This window comes from Equus quagga, chromosome 15 (assembly GCF_021613505.1).
Source record: "Equus quagga isolate Etosha38 chromosome 15, UCLA_HA_Equagga_1.0, whole genome shotgun sequence".
In the NCBI taxonomy this organism is placed as follows: Eukaryota; Metazoa; Chordata; class Mammalia; order Perissodactyla; family Equidae; genus Equus; species Equus quagga.
The window spans coordinates 18,683,113-18,707,840 of NC_060281.1; the positions used below are offsets into that span (position 1 = coordinate 18,683,113).

The 24,728-nt window shown below is 43.2% G+C and overlaps 1 protein-coding gene across 7 annotated transcripts in view; it reads left to right on the forward strand.

The window, feature by feature from the left end:
- Nucleotides 1-24,728, forward strand: part of ADGRF5 (adhesion G protein-coupled receptor F5) — a 101,380-nt gene that overhangs the window by 59,664 nt on the left and 16,988 nt on the right. For 4 of the 7 annotated variants that reach the window (XM_046639719.1, XM_046639723.1, XM_046639718.1 and 1 more), the window contains exons 4-14: nucleotides 744-914; nucleotides 5,130-5,306; nucleotides 5,432-5,541; nucleotides 7,169-7,227; nucleotides 8,107-8,249; nucleotides 11,504-11,725; nucleotides 12,675-12,875; nucleotides 20,424-20,594; nucleotides 22,465-22,584; nucleotides 22,738-22,947; nucleotides 24,479-24,691. In XM_046639719.1, the coding sequence (XP_046495675.1) occupies nucleotides 744-914; nucleotides 5,130-5,306; nucleotides 5,432-5,541; nucleotides 7,169-7,227; nucleotides 8,107-8,249; nucleotides 11,504-11,725; nucleotides 12,675-12,875; nucleotides 20,424-20,594; nucleotides 22,465-22,584; nucleotides 22,738-22,947; nucleotides 24,479-24,691 (1,797 nt within the window). The remainder of the gene's footprint in view (nucleotides 1-743; nucleotides 915-5,129; nucleotides 5,307-5,431; nucleotides 5,542-7,168; nucleotides 7,228-8,106; nucleotides 8,250-11,503; nucleotides 11,726-12,674; nucleotides 12,876-20,423; nucleotides 20,595-22,464; nucleotides 22,585-22,737; nucleotides 22,948-24,478; nucleotides 24,692-24,728) is intronic. The other 3 variants (XM_046639721.1, XM_046639724.1, XM_046639725.1) reach the window with 3 other exon arrangements.

Genomic DNA, 24,728 nt, shown 5'->3' on the forward strand with positions numbered 1-24,728 from the left:
TGCCGGTCATCCAGCTTGAAGAGAATTTGGAAAAGCAATGTAGGACTGAAGATATATTTTATTTTCTTTCCAATTTGCCAATTTTGCTTTTGTTGAGTGCCTATCATGTTCTGGACACTGACGATACGGAGATACACAGAGCCCAGGCTGAGGGCATAGGCTTGGAGCCAAGGGAATTAACTGGATGATTTTTCCCAGAGGTCTTCAAGCCAGGCACAATGCCACTCTCAAAATACCTGCATGTCAATAGAATGGTGTTGGAAACGCACTGATTCATTCCTGTGAATTGGGACTGTAGCGTTTATCGTCTAGACTGTTGCCAAGGGCTCCCTGCTGGGTCTCTCTGCTTCTCTGCTTGCCCCTTACAGCCTGTTCTCCACACACCAGTCCTTGGCCTTGGACACTAAGGGGGGTGTGGTAATGGAGAGGAAGGACAAGTCCTGAGCTTAGCCTGTGACTCACTCAGATGACCAGAGACCACTGCACTGGGACCAGACAGACAGATAGCCTTCCTCGTTTAAATAGTAAAGTCAAAAAGAAGCAGCACCATGAGCGGGGTCTTGGTGGAGGTGAGTGGATAAACTCTTCTTTTTCTGTAAAAAGGTTCATTAGAAGTTTTTAAAGGCTGGCGTGTCCAGCATCCACCTGTTCCTGTCATTACCCTTAAATGATGAAATGTCCGTCCTGTTCTCTCTCCATCACCCATGGGAAGATCTCACAACCTTCCTATGCTTCCATTCCAGTTGCCTCGAGCAGTCCTGCAGTGGATGAGCACACTGTTGATATTGAGATCAGTTTTGAAAATGCCTCCTTCCTGGAGCCTATCAAAGCTCACTTGAACAACCTCAGTTTTCCAATCCAAGTGAACAGCACTGACCAAGTCATCAACATTTTGAGCATAGAGGTGACAACAGGTGAGTTAAAAAAAGAAAGTAAAACAGCTTTAGAATGAAGATGGGGCAGAGCAGGAGAAAGGCTGGCTGAGCTCCTGACCATCAGAGCAGATTATACTTAGTAGGCAAGAGAAATGACCCAACAGGCCTGATGTGCCGTTTTATGACTTCACAGCCTTCCAGAAAGAAGCCCCTATTGGCAAACTCTGCAGCCAGTTTCTTTAATTGAAATGTGGCCCAATGTTTGCTTGGTTGTTTGCGTGTGGTTGTCACAAAGTGGTCCTAACATATTGCCGGGTCCTTCATGACAAACTACGGGGTCCTCTTCCCCTGGGCAATCAATGGATATAGATAGCAAGGACTGGTTGAGGATATTAATAAGTAGAAAGTTCCCTTCTTTTTGACAGCATAGGTCAGGAAATAGGAACCAAGTACATGCCCAGGTCAGAAGCAAGGCATGAACCAGAAACTCCCAAGCTAGGGGATTGATCTTTCTGGTCACTGACTCTCTGTAAAGGTCATGCTAGCACTTCTATTTCTCAGGGACCATCACCTGAGAAACTATGAGATGGGACCGTCCTTTGTCCTAAAAAAGGTTGCTACTTTGTAAAAATTGCAAAACACTAACAGAATTGAGTTTTATGATTCTAAAATGGAGGTAAGAATAAAATTCCTGTTTTTCAAAATATTTTTGAATTCTCATATTTCAAACAGTCTATCACAGTATCAGTCTATGCCTCTTAACTTTTGATTCTCAATATATGCTACTTGAGCCTGAAATAGCTGCCTTATAGCTCCCTTTGGATGCCACTTCCCACCAGATTCTACCTTGACATTAATTTCCTTAAGTTAGTGGTTCTCTGACAGGATGCCAGTAGGCACGGCGAGTCCGCCAGCAGTGGGAAGTTTTATTGTGTTCCTCACACGTATTTGCACACAGGACTCTTTTCCATAGAACGTCTCACAAAACCAGTGTACATCAGAAACACCCTTCTATGTTCCCACTTGGCACAGATCTTCTGCCTCTAAAATTATTTCCCCTACTTATGGGGAAAATTAATTATTTGATAGATTTTTAGTCAATTTTGTTTTGCTTTCCAATTTTTTTTTAAATTTTATGTTATGTGTACTTTACCACAATGCCCTTTTTTTAATGGAAACCTTTGATGTCTATTTGGGTGTAAGAAACCAAATCTAGCAAACAAAATGGACCAATAAATATCAAATAAATACGTCATTTGTTTTTGCTAAACAGCTTGTGATTGTGGATACTTGAGCCTTAGTTGTGAGTGTATGTTATGTACACTCAATATAGATGTATTAGCAAACTCTGGTTTATTCTGTTCTACTAGAGATGGCATCACTTCAAGGGGCTCCACTATTTATCCCATTTTAGAAACTTGCTAACACAAATTTACAACTTGGGTTGACCAATTTACAACTTGGGTTGACCAGTTTCTCTTCTAAGACGCAAATACCCTTGGAAAGTTTAATTTATTCCGGCAGCAAGACTGGTCATTCCCACGTAGAGGATGAACGCTTGCTGATAGCTAACTGAGGGAAACCGAGACTCTTGGCTCTCAGGACCAGCAGGACGGCTGGGGAGAGTTAGCCTCAGAGAGGAGTGGATGGGATGGGTGGGTAATGAAGGTCAGACTTACTGACCTTGTTACTAATGTCTAAGCACCCCCAAATTTTCACCATTCCCCTCTTCCCATGTTTGCTCCTGCCGCCTCTTCTAGCAGCTTACCTAGGATCCTTTCAAGAAAGATATTTTTAATAATAGTGAACAAAACTAAGGATTTTTAAGGCCAGACAATGTGTGTAAAGCACTAAACAATGCCTGGAGTGTGGTAGGTGGTCTGGAGGTAATAGCTTTTGCCGTTACTCCTAAGGTACGTCTGTATTTTACATGGGAGTCAAAAGTTCTTCCCCCCATATCCTCTCAAAAACAAATAGACAAACTGAAACAAAACAAAAAACAAAAATTGCCTTAGCAGAGGGATTTCAGGGTAGTAGGAAACAGATTTTGACAAAAGGGGGTGTTGTTGGCTCCCTTCAAATTACCCCAGCCGGTGTTCACGACCCTCAGGAGCATCCCTAATTTCCTCTGTTCCTCACACTTCCGCTCAACCTCCACCTACTGCTAGAGCACAGGACGGCATTAGTGTCCCAGGATTCACTGGAACTTGGTTGTCCCTCCTCTTTCAGGCACAGTTATTTGATGGCCTTCCTTTGCATGGTGGCTCTGTGGGCCTTTGCCTAGGCGTCCATGTGCAGAGCAAGCAGCTCCCAGTGATAGGACTTTGGTCCAGTTTTAGAAATAAACTCGAAGCACTCCATTTTCAGAGTATTTTCCAGTGTCCCCAGTGGGATCGGTTCCTGTTTGGGCTGTTTGCATTTGACTTGAAATGTAAAAGGCACAATTTTTTTGTTGCTGTTATATATTGCTAAATATATTTTTACTATCGGCTTTCCCTAAAAATTTTTTTTATTATGGTCATAATAGCTTACAACATTGTGAAATTTTAGTTGTACATTAATATTTGTCATACACCAAATGTGTGCCCTTTCACCCCTTGTACCCGCCCTCCACCATCCTTCCCCTTGGTAGGCACTAAATTGTTCTCTTTGTCAGTAAGTTTGTATATATTCCACATATAAGTGAAATGATACACTGTTTGTCTTTCTCTGTCTGGCTTATTTCACTTAGCATAATGCCCTCAAGGTCCATCCATATGGTTGCAAATGGGACGATTTTGTCTTTTTTTATGGCTGAGTAGTATTCCATTGTATGTATATACCAAATCTTCTTTATCCATTCATCAGTCAGTGGGCACCTGGGTTGCTTCCATGTCTTGGCTATTGTGAATAATGCTGCAATGAACAAAGGGGTGCATGAGTTTCTTTGTATTGCTGATTTCAAGTTCTTTGTCTAAATACCCAGTAGTGGGATAGTTGGGTCATATAGTATTTCTATTTTTAATTTTTTGAGAAATCTCTATACTCTTTTCCACAGTGTCTGCACCAGTTTGCATTCCCACCAGCAGTGGATGAGGGTTCCCTTTTCTCTGCAATCTCTCCAACATTTGCTGTTTTTTGTCTTGGTGATTATAGCCATTCTAACATGCATAAGATGATATCTAAGTGTAGTTTTGATTTGCATCTCCCTGATGGTTAGTGATGTTGAGCATCTTTTCATGTGCCTATTGGCCATCTGTATATCTTCTTTGGAAAAATGTCTGTTCATATCCTCTGCCCATTTTTTGATTGGGTTGTTTGTTTTTTTGTAGTTCATTTGTGTGAGTTCTTTATATATTATGGAGATTAACCCCTTATTGGATATGTGATTTGCAAATATTTTCTCCCATTTGGTGGGTTGTTGTAAAAGGCACAATTTTATTTGTACTCTAAATTTGTTATCTACTGCTGCATAACAAATTACCCCAAAACTTAGCATCTTAAAGCAACCAAGATTTATTATGTCACACAGTTTCTGAGGGCCTGAAATCTGGGCAGAGCTTAGCTGGGTGGCTCTGGCTCAGAGTTGCTCATCAAGCTGTAGTTAAGCTGTCAGCCAGAGCTGCAGTCATCTGAAGGCTCAACTGGGGCTGGAAAATCTGCTTCCAAGCTCACTCATGTGGTTGTTGGCTGTTATCAGTTCCTCACTGGATATTGGCTGGAGACTTCAGTTCCTCACCCTGTGAGCCTGTCCATGACATATCCTCATGTGATAGCAGCTGGCTTCCCCCAGAGTGAGCGATGAGAGGGAGAGAACAACCAAGAGGGAAGCAATAGTGTCTTTTATAACCTAATCTCAGAAGTGATGTGCCATTACTTCTGCTGTATTCTACTGGTCACACAGACCAACCCTAGTACAATATGAGAGGGAACTACAAAGAGGTGTGTGAATACTCAGAGCCAGGGATGGTCAGGGGCCATCTTGGAGGCTGGCTACCATACCCTCTATTCCAGGAATCTGTTTATCACATTATCGTTGTAGGCATCCCCTGGTATAGTCAGAGTTGTCACCTTTTAGATGGCCGTGCTCTTTTAGATGGTCACCTAGGTGGTGATGTATGTGGGAATCATGAGTGTCTCATGCAGTACTGGTGAACTTCCCAGAAGGGCAATACGGTGTCAACTTAGGATTTCCTACAAGCATAAATATTTGTAGTTTATAAATGCAAAGATGGTGACTACCTTCTTTCTCCTCACTGTTCTGGTTGATGATAGTTTGCAGACCTGCTGGAAATGAAATCTGGTGCTCCTGCGAGACAGGCTATAGGTGGCCTCAGGAAAGCTGCCTCCCCCATCTCACCTGCCAAGACCATGGCGGCTCGCCTGCAGGACATCATTGCAGTTGCCTTAAAGGACTGCCTCCTAAGGGACCTTTTTGCCAACTCCGAGGAGGTAAGTAACTGCTCATTAAATGTTTGTTGAACAGTTATTTGATGTCAACTCAGAAAATGTTTCTCTGTCCTGTGTGTACTCAAATGCTAATCAGAGATTTTTAAATGTTGCCCTGGTTTTTTCAGCAGATGTTACCCTGAGAATGTCGGTCAGACTCAATGTGGGCTTCCAAGAAGACCTCAGGAACTCTTCCTCTGCCCTCTATAGGTCCTACAAGACTGACTTGGAAACGGCGGTAGGTTTTGGTCCCAGGAACCTCTTAACCAACCAACTCTTTGGGCTGAACTGAATCTATTGCATTCACAGTGGGTGGTTTGCTTGAATTCCTCAGAACTTATGAATGTGAATGTTGCAATTATTCCTATACATCTGGAATGGAGAATTAAGAAGGCTCAAATCAACCAGCATTCAGGAGATGGTTTGACATCACCTTGACCTATAGGTGGAACTTCTTCCCAGGGTAGAATTGATTCAGATAAGATTTGGTGGCAGCAGCTCATGAAACCTACGCAGAGGCCCAAGAACCTGGTCTAGAAGCACCAGGTGGTGCATTTCTGTTTGTCTTCAGACACCACATGGATGAACCCCTAAAACCTTTTGGGCAGACTAGCCCAAGGCTGGCACAGAGCATTCCAAACCCCTCTACACTAGAGGTCCCTAGGCTTCACACTTAAGGCAGATTTAAATTTACTCCTGTAAAAATATTCTCTGCGTGTCATTCCCTGAGTGAGAATATTCCCTGAGTGTTAACTGTGTGCCAGACACTGTTGGAAGTGCTTTACTTTGGATTAATTCAGCTAAACCTAAATGGTTGAGTTAACTCATCTGGAATAGAGCTTCCCAACTGGTGTGGCAGAAATTACTACAGGTGGGTGGGCTGAGACGATGACTTCCCTTAACTCTTTGGGCAGCCGAGCCCCCACCTCAGGCCAGGAGCAGCCTCCCGCTTATCCCAGTGTGCCACACAAATACTCTCATTTCCACGGGGGCCTGGATGACATGCTGGTGCAGAAAGGCTCTTGGATATCAGATTTGCCTATTTGACATGTGATAGTTCTGCACAGCATGAGAACCCTCCTTACACACACTACACTACACTAAACTATATACTTTTGAGGAAAAAGAGAGTTATACATTCGTCTTTGGATCCCACCCATCTGGGTACCAGGCACAGTGCTTTGCACATTGTACCTGCCCTGTGAATGTGACTTGAGTAAACTCGAATCTTCTGTGGGACTGGTACTCAGAGAAATGAAGTGGAGTAAAAACATTATCAAAACCACATTGGCTCAACCAATGCTGCCATGCATTAAGTGAGGGACCAGGCAGTGTGACAGCTGTGAGAATGGCCTGCGCAGGCCTCCAACTGCCAGGAATGTAATTGACCAAGGATGGCAGCTGCTGCCTCCTAAGTCCATGACAGCACTTGCTGCTCGCTGCCCTTGAATGAGCACAGCAGGTCTGTGTCTGGCAGACGCGGGACTCCTTTGAAGGCTGTATCGAATCTTTCCAAGCTCAGTCTAGGATGACTTCATCCAACCTCCCTTCCTGCTCTCTTTCACTTGAGGTCTGAGGGCTCTCCCTGCCTTCCCCGCCGCCTCCACATTTTCTTTCCTAGGCATTTCCCTGAGTAAGTTTTTTGCACATTCAATCTGGTGTTTGCTTTGTGGCGAACCCACACTAACGTAGGTAGATAGGAATTACTTCTTCCGAGATCTGCCAAGGCTGGCACTAACAAAGTATACAGGAGAAAATTTTACCCAGAGTGATAAGGAAAATGCACTTTGTATTCTTTTTAAAGTCTTTTGACATATCTCCCACTGGATCTTGATACATGACGTTTGTCTTGCTTTATTTTCCAGTTCTGGAAAGGTTACAGGATTTTGCCAGGCTTCAAAATGGTGACTGTGACAGGGTTCAGGTAAGAATGCTGTAATTAGGTCATTTCTGTCCAATGGCAGAGATCAACACGTCAGTGAGGGAGAAAAAGTCCGTTAGAGGGCCATCACCTGGCACACCCAACAGGAGCAGTTTAGTAGAGGGAAGACACAATGCCCATTGCAGGCTCAAAGAGGAAGGAAGTACCAAGAACAGTAGCTCACCCCTTACAGGTGTGCCTACTTAGAAGGACGTGAGAACAAGGCTTGCATTCATTCTATGCATGGAAGAGTTTTGCAAACAAAGATCTGGGATAAATTTGCGGTCTAGGAAGTTCAGGAATATAAAAATGAAATGATGTCAATGCAATGATGCTTTTATTTAAGAAAAGCTGACCAGCCAGCCACGACCACAGAGTTGCACGCTGCTGGTTGCACTCTGCTTGGCGTTGGGCACTCTGGCAGCCCTGAGTGAGTTCACGCAGTGTTTCAAACAGTTAGCCGCCGATTTTAAAAATTAAGAATGTTTACAGAAACATTCAAGATTTTGGCTTCACTTGACATTCGGCATATCTGGAAACCCTAGGCCAGCAGGGCTGCATGACATATCTGGAAACCCTAGGCCAGCAGGGCTGCATGACAACGTGTCTGCAGTGTGGCTACCACCCTATCACCAGCTTATGGGATGCAATTCACTCTTCCCTTCTGGTATTTAGTTCCTTTATGTTAATGGCTGCAGACATTTGCAAGCCTGGCCGTGGCCTTCAACTGTAGCTTGTAAACAGGTTGATTTCAGTGAACCCTTCAAGATAAAAGTACCCAGGCTGTTCCTGCCATTTTATTTTCTTATGCAAATAAATCATAAGGGTCTAGACTCTTTCAGGTCGGGTACTGCTTTACTGAACTGAGTGGTCTCCTTCCAGGCCCGGAAGTGTGGTTGTGACATACGAAGTCACGACTACAACATCATCACCTGAATTAATGCGTAAAGCGAATGAGCAAGTATTACAGAACCTCAATCAGACCTACAAAATGGACTACAACTCCTTTCAAGCAGTTACAAGTAGTAAGTAGAACATCACTACATTTTTTCCTATACATAGATCCTATTTAGATATAGAAATGATGTCCACTGTTATGCTTAAATCCAGGAAATTACATTACGATGTCCTCCGTGGAGAGAGACGCTCCACTTCCTGGCGTAGAGGTTTGTGTGCCATCTTCTTCGGCCAGTGCAGAGCCTCCCAACCAGGCTAATGTCACTGCGTTTGGGGGAGATTTTACAAAGGGGCTACAGAGCCATCAGGATTTGTGGATTTGTACAAAACATTCAAAAAAGTAAAACTAGCATTATGGTGGTGGTTGGGATATTCATGAAATTCATTGATATTAAGTAGAGGACCATTGTTACTTTACAGCAATACATCTCCAAGTGTGGCCCCCAGGCCAGCACCATCAGCACCACCTGGGATCCTGTTATAAATGCATATTCTTGGGGCCACCTCAGACCAGCTGGGCCAGTCTGTGTTCCAGCAAGCCCTCCAGGTGGTTCTGATGCAGGGTGAAGTTTGAGAACCACTGCTTTGGATCACATATAACAGTGATAAGAACCCTGGGATTTTAGATAGTCTCCCCCATGTTACAAATGGGGTACAGAGCTGGGCTCTGTTGTGTTATTAGGTGGGTGGACCTATTGTTGCTTGGGGGATAGAAAGGGGAGTGGGCTGGGCAGAGATTTGGCGGACGAGAATTGACTGGCAGATGTCCCGGATAACTCAAGTGCGTGGTTCCAGAGTGCAGGCACATCCTTTTTGGAGCAACACGGTCCAGTGTGCGGGAGGCACTGAACAGATTGTTGTGGGCACACCGGGGCACAGGGCGCCCCTTCACAGGAGTTAGGCCGTCCTCACAGCAGGTTTATACTCTTCTTCTTTACATTCTCTGCTGGTATTTTTAGACATCAGCTCATCTTTAAAAATAAAATATTGAAAGAGGTAGACACAATGGTAAGAAAGTGCTACAACATAAGATAAAATAGCAAAATACAAATTTAGAATAAATAAGGCAGCAACAACATACACGAAAGCCAGAACATTAAAGGAAGAGGAGTAAGTGCCTGAGAGTGTGGACTCACACAGAAGCCGTCTCAGCAAGCCCACTGCTTCCCGACCCCCAGCGCCACCCCACCAACCAACCGATGCTTGGCCCTGAAAAATGCTTTTTATTTCCGGTTCTGAGGGCAGAGGAGAACAGCAGACTCTAGCATGGGTAAGCTTAAATTAGGAGTACCCTTCCCCAGAAATTTCAGTTGTGCTGAGGATGGTCTGCCACTTAAATGCCTAAGTATCCAGCAGTTGTACTCATCGGTGGGTGACTGTCAGTCCGGGAAGACGGTGCTGACAGTACAGTTCACAAAGGAGCTTTGGTGTCTATGGGTTGTTCTTCCAAAGAGCAAGGAAGTCATTGCGAATAGCGTTCGACACCCCCTTCTACAGAGGATCTATGTCCATCTCCATCCTCCCTCGAAGACCAGAATGCGATCTGCGATGTGCACAGCCTTAGTTAGACCCCTAACCGTGGACGTCCGCCATGTGCACTTCCACGGGGAGCTCACGCCATCCGGCTCTCCACGGCGTTGGTGGCACTTACCCAGAATATAAATATCCAAAAAAATCAAATGACTAGGTGTTTTTAAAAAGTTATAATTATATTTAGGGGCCAGGGGAGAGGAAGAGAATAAGAAAGAAAAACGCTGAATGGGTGAGTTGGTAGCAGGAACTAATTTTTAAGTCCGTCTTTATGAAACGTGAAGGACTCCTGGCAATCTTCAGAGTAGTTTCATTTATTTTGTCATATATTAATCCTCTGGTGATGTTCGATTAACCAGCAGGGTCCTTTAACCAGTACACCTTTTTCTTCAATCACCCCCAATAAATTTACGATGAATTCCATATAACTATATGATATTGGTAGTTTTTCTAATTGTTGTTATTAGAAACGATAGCAAGGAAAAGAGCGACACTATTATTGCATTTTTTCTATGTTAAGCTCGTGTTTGTACACATTTCATCTTCATATATCTTGTGAGGTAGATATTATTATCTCCATTTTATAGGTGAGGACACAGAGACTTAGGATAAATAATTTGTTTAAGGACACATAGTAAGTAACACACGTTTGTGACTTCAAAGGCAGTTTACTATATTAAATATTCACAGATGGCCTTGCTTCCTAATAGTTGAATGTGATTTTTTAAATCTTATTTTACTCAGGAGCCTAAAAACAATGACAATAAATATTCAGATGCCTTGATATTTTGACTAGAACATCATACCACCCCAAAGTCATCTTATGGTGTTTTAGTCCCTTGCTTACCATACAGAGAGGGTCTGGCCTGAGCATGAAGCCCCAGACAAGAGAGGCCTCGTAGAGCTGCTTACCCAGCTCCTCAACACATGGAACTCATGAAGGACGTAGCACAAGAAACAGCTTAGACGGAAAGCTGTGCAAGCAAAGCACAACCAGAAAAACATGCACAAAATAGCAAATGCTGTGTTTTTATTTCTACCCGTGAAATGGCTTAACACCACAGTTCTCCAGAATTTTACCATGAAAACAATAATAACAGCTGCTATTCCCTCAGTCACTTCCCAAGGTAGCTCTCACTGCCCCTATTTTCCAGACAAGGGAACTGAGATTCAGAGAGGCTAAGCAAGTTCCCTAGAGGCACACAGCTATGTGTGGCACAAAACCAGGATTCAAATCTGGACCCGTGTGTCTGTATAGCTCCCACTTTTAAGGGCCCATGGGTATTAGGTCTTAAAAAAAAATCCTTATTTCCCAACCAGACTTTAATTATCAAACATTCAATTGTCTTCTTATTTCTAATTCATCAAAGACATAGGACAGAGTTTTAGTCAACACAACATATAGGTTATTGGGAAGAAGCAGTTGATACTGTTTGAGTCAGTAGCAAGGAAACTTGCAGTTTAAGTTAGCTGATGCGGCTTTTTCATAAGCAAATGTGCAATTTCCTACCAGACTATTTGAAATATTGAAAATAGCTTTGAGATCCCCAACACTACCATTGAGAACTCTCAAGTGTGCAAAGACGGCAAACTGGAAGCCATGTCCCTGGACTCTGGCAGGTTGTAACTCTCTGGCCTCAGCTTCCAGCTGCCCGGGGATGGAGCAAGGAGGATGCACTGCCCACGTGGGGATTTCCAGAGAACCCTTGTGATGGTGCCGTCTGGTCTGGTCGGTAGCATCAATTACATTTATTTGCTTTGGAATCCTAATACATTTTCTTTGGGTTTCCAGATGAAACTAAGTTCTCTGTCATACCAGAAATCATCTTTGAAGGGGATACGGTAATTCTGGTGTGTGAAAATGAAGTTCCGTCCTCCAACGTGTCCTGGTACCATGTCGAAAGGCGCTCCGACATCCAGAACAGCAGCAGATTCTGGATTTACACCTCCGTGCTCAACAACATGACCTCAGTGTCACGCTTCACTATTTACAACATCACTCAGGGTGACGCAGGTGGGTTTCCATCCAATAACTGGTGCGAGGAAAGGAATGAAGAGCTCACACAGAAGCAAACCATGGAATATGTATATAGCAATTTCCTCTCCAAAAGGAGTTCACCAGGTGCAACTTTGCAAAACTGAACATTGATCCCATGATGTATGGACCAAGCAAATTTAGCCTTGGAGACAAATACACTTTTCTACATTTACTGAAGCTTAGTTGGAACCTGAGGCAGAAAGTAGACTTTTAATTTTTAAAAAATTTAAAACAGCTTTGTTGAGGTGGAATTGATATATAATAGGCTGTACATATTTAAAGTGTACAATTCAATGTTTTGACATATGTACACACATGTGACACTATCACTATAATCAAGATAGTGAACATATTTGTCACCCCCCCAAATTTTGTTTTACTCTGTTGTAATTGCTCCCCCCTGCCACTCTTCCCTCCTCTCCCACAGCAACCCAGAAATGTGAGTTTTAAACCTGACATTCTAGAATTTAATAATCCCATTGTAACCCAGATGTCAACAGGGTCACCTCTCTTTCTCTGAATGAGAAGTTGGGCTGCAGACACGGGTCCTATCACTTCTTTGTTGATTCTGATGTTGCCACAGTGTTAAACAGGATGCCAAAATTATCCATGGTCTTCTAATTCTCCAAGGCTTTCCAATTTTTCCTTTCTACCTCTTCTATTCCTACACTTTTTTCTTACCAGCAAAGACTGAAATTTCTGCTCTTACTTTATAACATCTCTCTACACTTTACCTGGTGGAATCAGAAATATCTGCATTGACCTGTATTTCCTGAACGTTCCTTGATGGTTGTTTAGACCAAGTCTCAGGTTTTGAAAATGATGTTTCATGAAGTACTGTGGTGGCACACGAGAGGAGGCTGTCATTCTTCTAAGGAACTACATATATGTAGTAGTAATAAATGCTTTTGTGTATTCTATGCAGGTGAATATATTTGCAAACTGACATTAGATATTTTTGAATACGAAGCCAGGAAAAAAATAAATGTTACACCCATCCAAATTTCGGCAAATGAAGAAATGCAGGTGATGTGCGACAGTCCTGTATCTTTGAACTGCTGCAGTGACATTCATGTTAACTGGAGTAAAATAGAATGGAAGCAAGAGGGGAAAATAAGCATTCCAGGTAAGAACGTTAGATGCTGTTTTGCAAATAGGTTTTTGCCTCTTGGCCAAGTGAAAATGGGAGATGTGATGGGTGGAAGGGGAAATGGCAGATGGCTGTTTTTTCCCACACTTCAGACGGTGAAAAAGTACTAGGTGTGATGCCAGCTCCAACTTAGCCATTCTAGAACAAAATTCCAAAAACATATACATATAACTGTCATGCTCAGGTTGTAGATGAGATCCTGGCAGTGAAGACCCAAGAGGGAGGGACCTGACAGCTTAGGTCCATAGCACCTCCCACCCACAGGAAAGCTCATCCCCACCTTCCTTTCCATCCTCAGCAAAGAGCCAAGGATGAAGTCATTGGCTTGGCTTTGGGGTCTGACTGGAGCTTCTCATTTCTGTGTCTCTTCTCTTAGTTTCTGTCCTTCTCATTTCTCTGCTTTTGTATCCACACTTTCTTTTATATTATGCCATTCTGTGCCTCTGCTTTTTCATGTCTCTGTGCAGACCTGTTTGTCTCTCAATGGTGTCATGTCAATTTCTGATCCTATTTGCATCTGTTTTAGATCTGGGACCTGACTTGAAGTTCCCCACCATCCAGTTTATACTGATGAATGATAATTATAATAATAAACTAAAATAGCATACTGACTTGGTTTTGTATAACAGTTTGTGATTAACCAGTTTTTAAAGATATATGATTGGGCCCAGCCCAGTGGCATAGTGGTTAAGTTCATGCACTCTGCTTCAGTGGCCCGGGGTTCGCAGGTTCAGATCCCAAGCATGGACCTACACATCACTCATCAAGCCACGCTTTGGTGGTGTTCCACATACAAAATGGAGGAAGCTTGGCACAGATATTAGCTCGGCGGCAATCTTCCTCAAGCAAAAAGAGGAGGATCGGCAACAGATGTTGGCTCAGGATCAATCTTCCTCAACAACAGCAGCAACAACAAAATGTTACCACTTTTAGTCAGGTTTAAACTTGACTGCAAGTTTGAACCTGGCATTTTTACCTCTAATTTGCAAATATGGAAATTGTGTATTAAATGACTTATCCAAGGTTGTCACAATAGGAAAAGAAAAGAAAGCATTGAGACTCACCTGAGGTCTTATTTCACAAGACCAGCATTGGTCTTGGCCAAATGATATTGCTCATGCCTGGTGAGCCAGTGCTGGAGCAGCTCATCTGACAGAGTCTGCACTGAAGCAGAAGGCGGTCTTCTGCCTAGAAACCATACACAGCAAGACCCCAGCCTTCCCTTAAGAAATGACAGGATTATGTGCTTATCTTTAAAGTAAAAAATCATTAGAGTAAAATGTGACTCCACCCATGAAATATATTAGTGTGGTAAGGCTTTACTTTATGAAGTCTTTGCCATCAGACTGTATTAAACTACGAAAAAATAATGATTAACGTACACACAGCTTTTCCTGAGCACACCCATTTGGAAAGCTCATTTCAGCTGCAGTGTTTGCATTCCTTTCTAAAGAGCTCCGAAGGATGGGAAAGGCATCAGCTAACTGTTGAAAATGTTAACACATGGTACATTTAGTCACTTCCCTGATTTTTAAGGAAGAGGAAGTGTAGGCATCCTGAAGGAACTGCCAGATGGGGCAAAGACCTTGCAAAGTTCCCGTGGTCCTGACTTATAAGCATTCAAGTCCGAGAGGGGAACAACCTTGCCCTCTGGCAAAGGAACCAGGAAGTCTGCGGTGCAGATGCTCAGGGACCTCTCTGGGGCACCACTTCTGCAGACATTCCTACTGCCCCGTGCGGGCTGGACCGACCCACCACAGAACAATGGATTTCCTGCGGCAGGGCTGGCCGCCTGGGGACCTGCACAGTCGGTTTTCTGATGAATTTAGCCTCTGCTCTCGGCAATCTGCCCTTTCCCTTGCTGGTAGCTCTGCAGCAATCTTTCTCCAGATTCTGCAAGTTCTTTTAGAGCCCGTTTTTCCTGGTCAGTAGAAAGCAGTAGCTAAATAATTCACCCCAAAGCATTTGGAATGGAAGGTATTACCTCTTCTCTGAAATGGTTGCGTTTCATTTTCAAAACACTTCTGGCAAGGAATAAGCCAGAAAGGAAGTAATCAGCAAGGATAGACTTTCCAGTCTTAAGATGGTGGTGGTCTTAAGATCAGGCATTGACTCATTAGTTGGTAAATGGTAATGGTGGCAGAAGTAATAGTGTTAATAGTATATAGTATTAGTATATATATTATTGGCATAGTAATATACTATAGATTACATTATACTAATATATATAGAATATATTCTATATATATGTAGAATGTATATTAGAATACATTATAATATAGAGAGAATATAGAATATATAGAGAGTATATATATTAGTGTAGTATTGTTACTATATCCTAATAGTAATAAGAGTAGACCATACTAAGAGTTATTATTATTAGTGCAGCTTCTAGTTTGCCCACATCTAGTCCAAGCTTTGCCTGTATGGAAGGTATCGAACACTTGGGGGAATTTCGGGCAACAGAGTTTGTAGTCGCACCATAACTTCTCTTACCTAGTGTGATGGTAAAAAAAATGGTGCCTTAATTCCCTCTTTGTTAGAACAGTTCCCAAATGAGTTCATGAACTCCTTCTTTGCCCTGCTGCCATAGTCCCTTGGCTCGTCATCAAGCAGAGTATTCACAAAACAAGTGAACCTTTACAAGAGGGTGTCAGCCCCCTCTTGACTGACTGTCAAGGTGTATGACAACGTGGAACAGCATGCTGAGTGACTGGTGAAGGAGGAACAGCCTCAAACTCCACGATCTCCCTTCTTGTATCTTTTCTTCCCGATTACCCCACTTACATTTTTAGCCATGTGTTATAGTGTGCGCTTGTGTGCTGTCTGAAATGCTATTTCTGCAGTCAAACAGGGTGTGTGTAAGAGATAAAAACAAAAGTGAGGCTGGCTTTTTATCTTTATTGAGTAGAAACAGTCTTGTGGCTTTCAAGTCACTTTATAAAGTGCCACTAGAAGCAGGCCTGCCTCAGAGACTGAGGTCAGATCTAAGCAAAGAAGCAACTAGAAGTGTGAAGTAGCATCCTTAGAGACAGCATCCTCCGAGACAGCATCCTCCATCCTGGCTGCACGTGAGGGTCATCCCAGTTGTTTTGTAAAAAGACCAGCTGTCAGGGCTCTAGCCAAAGCAACTAAGTCAGAATCTCCGGGTTTGTGCTCCAGACTGTGACATATTTTCTTAAATTTCACCAGAGACTTTATTGGGCAGGGGGGAGTGAGAACCATGGATTTAGTCCAATCCCCCATTTTAGACACAAGGAAACTGAGGCTTTCTGTGAGCTACCCGGGGTCTCCCTGACCATGGCAAGGGGCTCCACCTTGTCACCCACCCCTCTTTTTCCTCCTCCATGTCTCTCTATGTGTTCTTAATGGTGCCATAGACAAATCCCATTATAAATAGTAATGTCTCTACTTGTAAGAATGCCCACAAAATTGGATTTAATAAAAGAAAAAGAAAAGCAAAGAACTTAAGCCAAGTCTTCTGCCCTGGAAAAATTAACCTTACAACCCGTGTTTTCCAGTAAGACAGTATCTGGTCCTGAAAAGCTGTAATCCCAGCTCTGCCACGTGCCCTCTTCCTGAGGCAGAGCACACTGGGTCGCTGCACTGGCTCCCAGACCTTCATCTACTAAACAGTGATAATGGTGCCTACTTTACAAGACTTTCAGAGGGACAAAAACCAAGATAATTAATGTAAACATTTAAAACAGAGTTGACTACGTTGAATCTGCCACAATAACTTTTCTGATAATGATGGTAGCTTTAAAAACCGTCCCCTCACTTGTCCTCAGTATGGTGGGAAGTCTTCATTGGATCTTATCTAACTTGAGCAGCAAACTTGGAATTGCATCCGATCTCTTCTCCAGAAAGCAGAGCACCAACTTAATTCACTGCATTTAGTACCTTCCGTGCAGGACCCCAAGTTGCACAGCCCCAGGAGTGTTTATGAAGTACCATGTGAATGCTCCCAATTCAGAGGTCCCACTTTTGTTTTCTGAGTTTACCATCTCCTTGGAGCCTTATCGCCATTCTTTTTTTTTTTTTTAAAGTATGTATTTTGGTGGGGAAGATTGGCCCTGAGCTAACATCTGTTGCCAATCTTCTTTTTTTTCTCCCCCTCCTCAAAGCCCCAGTGCATAGTTGTACATCCTAGTTGTAAGTCATATTAGTTCTTCTATGTGGGATGCCACCACAGCATGGCTTGCTGAGTGGTGCTAGGTCCATGCCCTGGATCTGAACCAGAGAACCCCCAGGCCACTGAATTAGAGCAGTGTGAACTTACACTCAGCCACGGGGCTGGCCTCTCCATTCTTTTCCTACATGTTTCAGCCTAACAGGACTCCTTAGCTTTCCCCGACCAGGACTAGCAGGCTACTGCTTCTGTGCTTTTGTTTACTCCAACGGTTTTCTAATTTAACTGTAGAATCCTTTCTTCAACCAAAATCTTACGTGGTTGTCTAATGCAGGGTTTCTCAACCTTGGCACTAATGACATTGGGGCCAGAGAATTGTTTGTTATGGGGCGCTGTCCTGTTCATTGTAGGATGTTTATCAGCATCCTTGGCCTCTACTCACTAGATGCCAGTAGCACCCCAAGTTGTAACAAAACTGACTCTGAACATTGCTAAATGTTCCCCAGGGAAGCCAAATAGCCCCTGCTTGAGAACCTCACATCTGATGGGTAAAGCAGACCAGAGTGGAGGCACTTGAGTTATAAAAAGTTTGGGGGGCTTAGAGCCCCCGTAGCTTATCATGCTTCCACTCCCCAGCCCAGCCCCAGCTCCTGAAGCAGCTTAATGGAAGGCCAGGTTCTCCAAGGAGTACCAATTCACACACACACACACACACACACACACGCATACAGCTACACAGAACAGCACAGCCACCATTCTATCTATGTCTTTCCAGGCCTAGAGCAGATCTTCCTTCTCTGAAATCTTCCCTAGTCTCCCAATTAAAACACACCTACGTTAATCTCCATAATGTACTTATTTCTTGTGTGAAATCTATCTACTGTGCATTATAATTATTTTCGTACATCTCTTCATATACTCCATCTGGCATAGCTCATTGTCTCGTGCATTAGTTTGATGAGGAAGCTTGGCCTTGAAGGATGAGAAAGAGTCAGTGGGAGGGAGAAGGAAGGAGAATATTCTAGATGTGAACCCAGGCATAAAGGCATGAAGCTGTAGGCAAGTTGAAGACCCAGGACGTGACCTAGTTTGTAAGACAGGAACATAGAATGAAAGAAAGAGAACAGAGTCAGATTGAAATCATACTGTGAACAAACACAGATACCACGCTAAGCAGATACTATTTTATTTTGTGGGCAATGGTAAGATTTTAAAGGTAAAAAGAGAGTAGAGAGATGATCTGGGCTGAACTTTAGAAAAACAAATTTCAGAAAATAAAAATAAATTTTAAGGCAGTCTAGCCAATAGACTGAAGGGGAGTTAACTGAAAATACAGACCCAGTTACAAGAGTATGCAATGGGCAGACAACAGATAAGGGGACCCAGGCAAATAACCACGGGTTGGAGTGAATAAGACAGTTGTAAGATGTTTCAAAGGCGTAATCTGAAAGATTTTACAACTGAGTGGAAGTGGAGTGTGGAAAAATGCAAGTAATTTCAGATGACTTAAAGATTCTTAGTTCTGTGAACTGCCAATGACAAAGAGAAGAAACATTAGAAGATGTGCAGGTTTTGTCCGAGGAGAAGAAAGATGAGTTCTTAATTGGACCTGTTGAGTTGGAGGTACCTGAGACATCAAATTGGCACTTGGGAATTTGCTTCTAGAGTTTCCAACAAGAGGTTTCTCTTGAAGATAGAGTGAGGAGTCATCCAAACATAGGATTTAATAGGAGCTGTGGGTGTAGATGAGATTGCCCAGCGAAAGAGTAGAGAAAAAAGATAAGGAAAGAGCCCATATCAGGATGCTTGGGGGAGGCCAATATCCTGGGGAACACCAACATGTAAGAAGGGAAGAGAGGAGAGAGGAGCCTGGGAAGAAGACTAGAGGAGGGGTGAAGAGAGAGAAGCAGCAGGAGGGACCCATGGAGTCGAGTGAGCCGAGTCGTGGAGAAGCTGGGCAGAATGGGATGCTGTAGTCCAGGTAGCGTGAGAAGAAGCCACTGGATGTGGAAGAGAAGGAGTCACGGTTGGCCTTAGAAGGACACCTGACGTGGAGCATAGGGAGAAGAGGCAAATGGCAATAGTTTGATGAAAAGTGGGAATGAAAGACTAAAGGTGGCGAATGCAGAAGCATCGTGGTATGAAGAGAGGAAGAAGTGTGGTGGTGGCTAGAGGAGCTTTTAGATTGGGGAAGGATTGTTTTAATAAGGGAAGACTTGAGTGTATCTGGTGGTTGAAGTGAGGAAAGATTAAAGACACCGGGGAAAGGAAATATAAAGGAGAGAATAAAGTCCTGGAGGAAATGGAGGAAGTGGGTTTTCCAAAGATAAGTGGAGGGGTGAGCCTTAGAGAAGATTAAGGACACTTGTGCCCATGAGTTAGGAGGTAATTTAGTCAAGGTGGGTGAAGCTGGAAGTCAGTTTGGTGTTCTGAACAACCATTTTGGGAACTGAGGGGGAAAGCTGGTTATATATCAATAAAAATATTTCAGATGTCATTGATCATCCAGCCAAGGCTGGAAAAGATGCATTTCTGTTGGAGCTAATGAGAAGCTTTATTCTTTTTCTTTAGTTTTTGGAAGATTGATAGTATTTGAAGAATGTCTTAAGGGTACGTGGCGGTAGGCAAGGTTGGAAGAGAGAGAGTGAAGGGACGGGAGTAGAAAAAACTCACCAGGAGTGTGTAAGAGAGCCATAGGCAAGGAGTAAAGAGGGCTTGGAGGGCATCTTGGGAATGGAAAGGAAGATATGAAAAAGGAACTATTTTGAAGGGGAAACTGCTGATAATCTGAAAAATCATGAATTGAAGCTTCCACTAAAACATATAGACTGATAGGGAATAAGCTATGAAAACGTTTCTCAAATGAGATGCCTATCAGGTGTCCCAGTCTTGTTTCTTCCTCCTTTCAATAATAAGAACAGTTTAAATAGTCCGACACTTTTTTTCCTTCCAGTTGAAATCATATCCAAACACTTTGCTTCTCTTTTTTATTTCTCACACTCGAATGACCACCACTAATGCTCTTCGTTGGGGGCGGGCCCCAGCCAGGCGCTGTTCTAAGTGTTTATTTATATATATTAACTCATTTTACCTGACCACAGTCCTGGGCAGAGCTGTTATTATTTATCCCTATTTTACATCTGGAGAAACAGAGGCACAGAGCAGTCTAGTGACTTTCTCAATAACGTTCCACCAGCTAAGTGTTAGAGTTTGGGCTCTGCTGCCACCTGGCTCCTGAATCTGCAGACCTAACCATTATGCAGCCCTGCCTCTCCATTCAAAGAGAAGAAATCGAATTTAAATAATAATTCTTTTTCTCTGATTTGGCCTCTTTGCTACTGAATCCAAGAGTCAGCCAACTGATGGCAAAAGAATTGCTTATGTCATTGCAGGAAACTCTGAAACAGACACAGATCCCAGGTGCAGCAAATACACCCTCCACGCCAACGAAGTTCAGTGTCTAAGTGGGTTGGCTGGAATGACAGTCGTCTACACCTGTGAGTTCACCAGTGCCCATGGAGCCAGAGGCAGTAAGAACATACAAGTGACATTCACCTCTGTGGGTAAGGACTCGCTCGCCAGAATTTGTAGCCTTGCACCTCAAGTCATGGGCTGCCGATCACCTGGGAACATCCATGAGCAATAAAGCAGAGCCTTCCCCGTTAGGTAGCGGGAGCGTGGTTGGGGTAGATCCCACAGTGGGAGACAGAAGAGGAGCTCCCTCTCTGCCATTTAAATGCAGATGAAGTCTTTAGAATCAGGAAGGCTAGGGGTTGGGACCAGGGAAGGAAGGGCCTGCCTTGTACTGCTAATGCACAAAGTAGACTGGGATGTAGGTTTCACACCCAGATTAGTCCTATTTAACCATTAAATTTATAATGAGGATAATGCCCCTAATTTCCCCCTTTCTCCTCCCTTAATCCCGTTCTCCCTGCCTTGAATTCCAATAGCCTGGTTCATTCCCTACCACCATTCACCTCCCTCTGTCATTCCACCTCTCCTGTTTCACCTATTCCAGAGAGAATGCTGCAGAAAGCTTTAATAATCTGATACTTTGTGGTTATTTTACGGTTGTAACAAGTATTTTTTAATATTTCAATTAATTCAGCTTTAGTAGGCCTCTTGAAAGTATCATTTCTTCTCCTCATATCATAAAGCATTTATAACATCACCCCATCTGCAAAAATGGGGCAAACTTGTTTTTCCACCCATCTTACAAAAATGAACTATTTAGATAAATCATCAGACACCACCCCGCCCCACCCCCACCACCCCCAAACAATTTGGAGAAAGGACTGATTTTCTGTTATCATGACTTAGAATTTTTACAAAGAGCAAGATTAGGTTTATCTGAAAATATTATCGCTGTAGAAGCGTTCATGGGTCTTTTGAGCAATTTGCGGTTTTCTACAGTGAGAGCAGTTGTCCACTGCAAGCTCTAACCTGAGAGTTGTATTGATTATGTGAGCTGTTGGCTGTCTTTTGGGACCTATTTAGCCTTCGCTGAAAACCACTGGTCTGGTAGTTTGACCTCAACTGAGAAGCAAGAGAACCAAATTCATGATTCCACGAGCCTTTCCACTTTTTCTGCTAAACCTGAAAAAGGCATCTCAAGATCCCTACACAGTGATGGCAGTGTGAGGGACACATTAATACATGCTTGCATGACTTTAGAGTTCTCCACATTTGATCTTAACTTCTAAAGAGTACTGTGGGAAGCCCTGACTTCTTTTGATTATGACTAAGAATAAGATTTTACACTGGTTGGAGAAGCAGGCTAGCATCAGTGGGCTCAAGGCATGAACTTGTTCCCCTATAGAAGACAGAAATGAATGGCATTTTGAAATGTCAACTATGTAAAGGACATGCTCAACGAGCAGCAGAAAGATTCAGAGGCAAAAATAGTGGCATGTTCATATAAGCTTTTATATTTGTAAGGGTCTTGTTAGCATTTTTGATGAATAATTCCTCATGAACCGATGAGGACATTCTCAGAATGAGGAGTGGATGGAGAGAGACTTATAGTTAGGATCCTATACATCCTCGTTTGCCCGAGACAGTCCTGGTGTAATTATTTGGGCAATAAACTCTATGATCCCCCTACTAAAAATATAGTTCCAAAAATCACTCTTCTGCTTAGTAAGCGCTGACTGTGTACTAGATGCAGTGCTACGTGCTGGGAATGCAAAGACGCAGAGGAGAGTGTCCCGCTCTGGAGGGACTCACATTCATATGGAAAAGAGATGAAAGGATTAAATTAAAATATAGTGTGGTACTATTTTTTAAAAGGTATTGTAAAAGAGTAGAGAATGAAGCTGTTACAGGAACCTAGCCATTTTAGTCTCCCTTGAGGTGTCACCGAAGAGGTTGGAGGGGAGCTTGGGTTAAGTCAACACCCCTAAGATTGCAACCTTTTGCCCTGCTGATCATCAGGAGCTAATTCCAGCCACAAAGGGGAAGTGCACGAGTTCCTAAGGCATGTGAAGGAAATGAGTACAATTCAGAGCACCACCGGGAACAGCCTAGAAACAAGTAAAGCCCCGGAGCCGCAAGGTACCAATCCCGCGTTGACACAAGTAGAGTCAGGACGGTCCCTGTTTTCTGTCTGTCTTAATTTTCGCTCCTATGTCAATGTCACCGGAAAGACTAAACGTTGTGCTTCTTGTTGGTTTTCTTTTGTCTGTTGTTTTTTTTGCATTCTTTCAGCCAACCTAATAATAACCCCGGACCCAATTTCTGTTTCTGAGGGACAAAGCTTTTCTATAAAGTGCACCAGTGATGTGAATAGCTATGATGAGGTGTACTGGAACACTTCTGCTGGCATTAAAATACACAAAAGGTTTTATACCACAAGGAGGTGTCCCAATGGAACAGAGTCAGTACTGACGGTGAAGACCGCGACCAGGGAGTGGAACGGTGAGTGAAAAGCAAGCCAGACACCCTCCCTGCTCTGCTGCCTGGACCCCTGGAAAGACACTGTACTAGTTACCATCCCCGGGGGGCCTGTCCTGGGGCATGCCTGCACCAGCCACTTTACATTAAATATGCCATCACATTTAATGCAACAGCCCTTTGGGGAAGATGTTGTTATTCTCATTTTTCAGATGTGGAAACTGAGGCTCAGAGAGAATAGTAAATGTGCCTAAGTTTTCACAACTGCAGTTGTAGAGTCAGGATTGGAACTAGTCTCTCTGATTCTAGAGCCTGGGCTCCTGCCATGAAGTTAAGAAAGAGGATTGTTTTTAAAAGTCCTTTTATCAGACTCTTAGGAGTGTTTCACCCAACTGGGCTGTAAAAAATCTAGGTGAAGCTTTCATATGCCTGATTCCAAAGAAAGAAACGTTTTTATTTCCTCTTTATCTCTGCACCTTGTTCATATTCGGAAGAAATACAAATCTTTGGGGAAAAAAGAGAATTTGATAGAACTGCAGCTATGGTAGCTGACATCGATTGAGCCCTCACTCTGTGATAGGCACTGTGCTAAGTGTTTAAGTGTGTTAATTCACTTAAAACAATAAACCTAAAGCCAGCCCTTTTAGCCTAGTGGTTAAACTTCAGCATGTTCCACTTCGGCGGCCTGGGTTCGTTTCTTGGTCTCGGAACCACACCACCCATCTGTCAGTTGCCATGTTGTGGCGTGGCTCACATAGGAGAACTAGAACAACTTACAACTAGGATACACAACCATGCACTGGGGCTTTGGGGAGGAAAAAACAAAAAGAGGAAAGATTGGCAACAGCTGTTAGCTCTGGGCGAATCCTACCCTGCCAAAAAAAAAAAAAACCAATAAACCTAGAAGATAGTCTATTATTTTCCTCATTTTACAGATGAGGAAACTGAGGGCCAGCGAGGTTGAGTATATTACCTGAGGTTATACATCTGGTAAATGGCAGAGTCAGGGGGAGACCAATCCTGGCTCCAGTGGCCAACACTTACTCATTCCACCTGAAGCCTTTCCGTAACTATCAGGTTAATTGGTCCAGATCCTGTGAGTTCCAGGTCTTCTTTATTTTTCATTTGAGGCCTGGGCAACACTGTAGAAATAACTAGTTCTTGTTTGGACTTGCTAGTGTACAATCAGGAAGCGGGAGTATTTTTCTCCCATGCTGAACTCATGCCTACCCTGTCAATTGCTCTTTCCTGTCACTAGGCAATGACTTAGGAGGAGCCATAGCTTTTCCAGTCACATTAAACTATTAATAGTCCGATACTCGAACTAAAAAAAACTATTCTCATCTAAATCAACTATGCTTTTATTTTATATTGAATTTAAATTTCCCTCCCTCCCAACAGGAATAGAAGGGAGTTTCTTCTCTCTTCTTGTTCTGGTTTCCCTCTGGCCAGCTCCTGCTCTGGCTCCTTCAGCGTTGGAGCAAAGAGAAGTAGTGTTTAGAAAACTGAAGGGTCTTACTGAACCTCCATCTCATTTTTGCTTCCTTCCACTCAGGAACCTATTACTGCATATTTAGATATAAGAATTCATACAGTGTTGCCACCAAAGATGTCACTGTTCAGCCTCTGCCGCTGGAGTCGAACATCATGGTTGATCCTTTGGAAGCTGTCGTTCCACTCAGAGGTTCCTGTCACTTGAAGTGCTGCATAGAGGATGATGAAGACTACAAAGTAACTTTCCAAATGGACTCCTGGTCCTTTCCTGCTGGTAAGAAGCCAACTGCTGAATTGTTAGGACATATTCT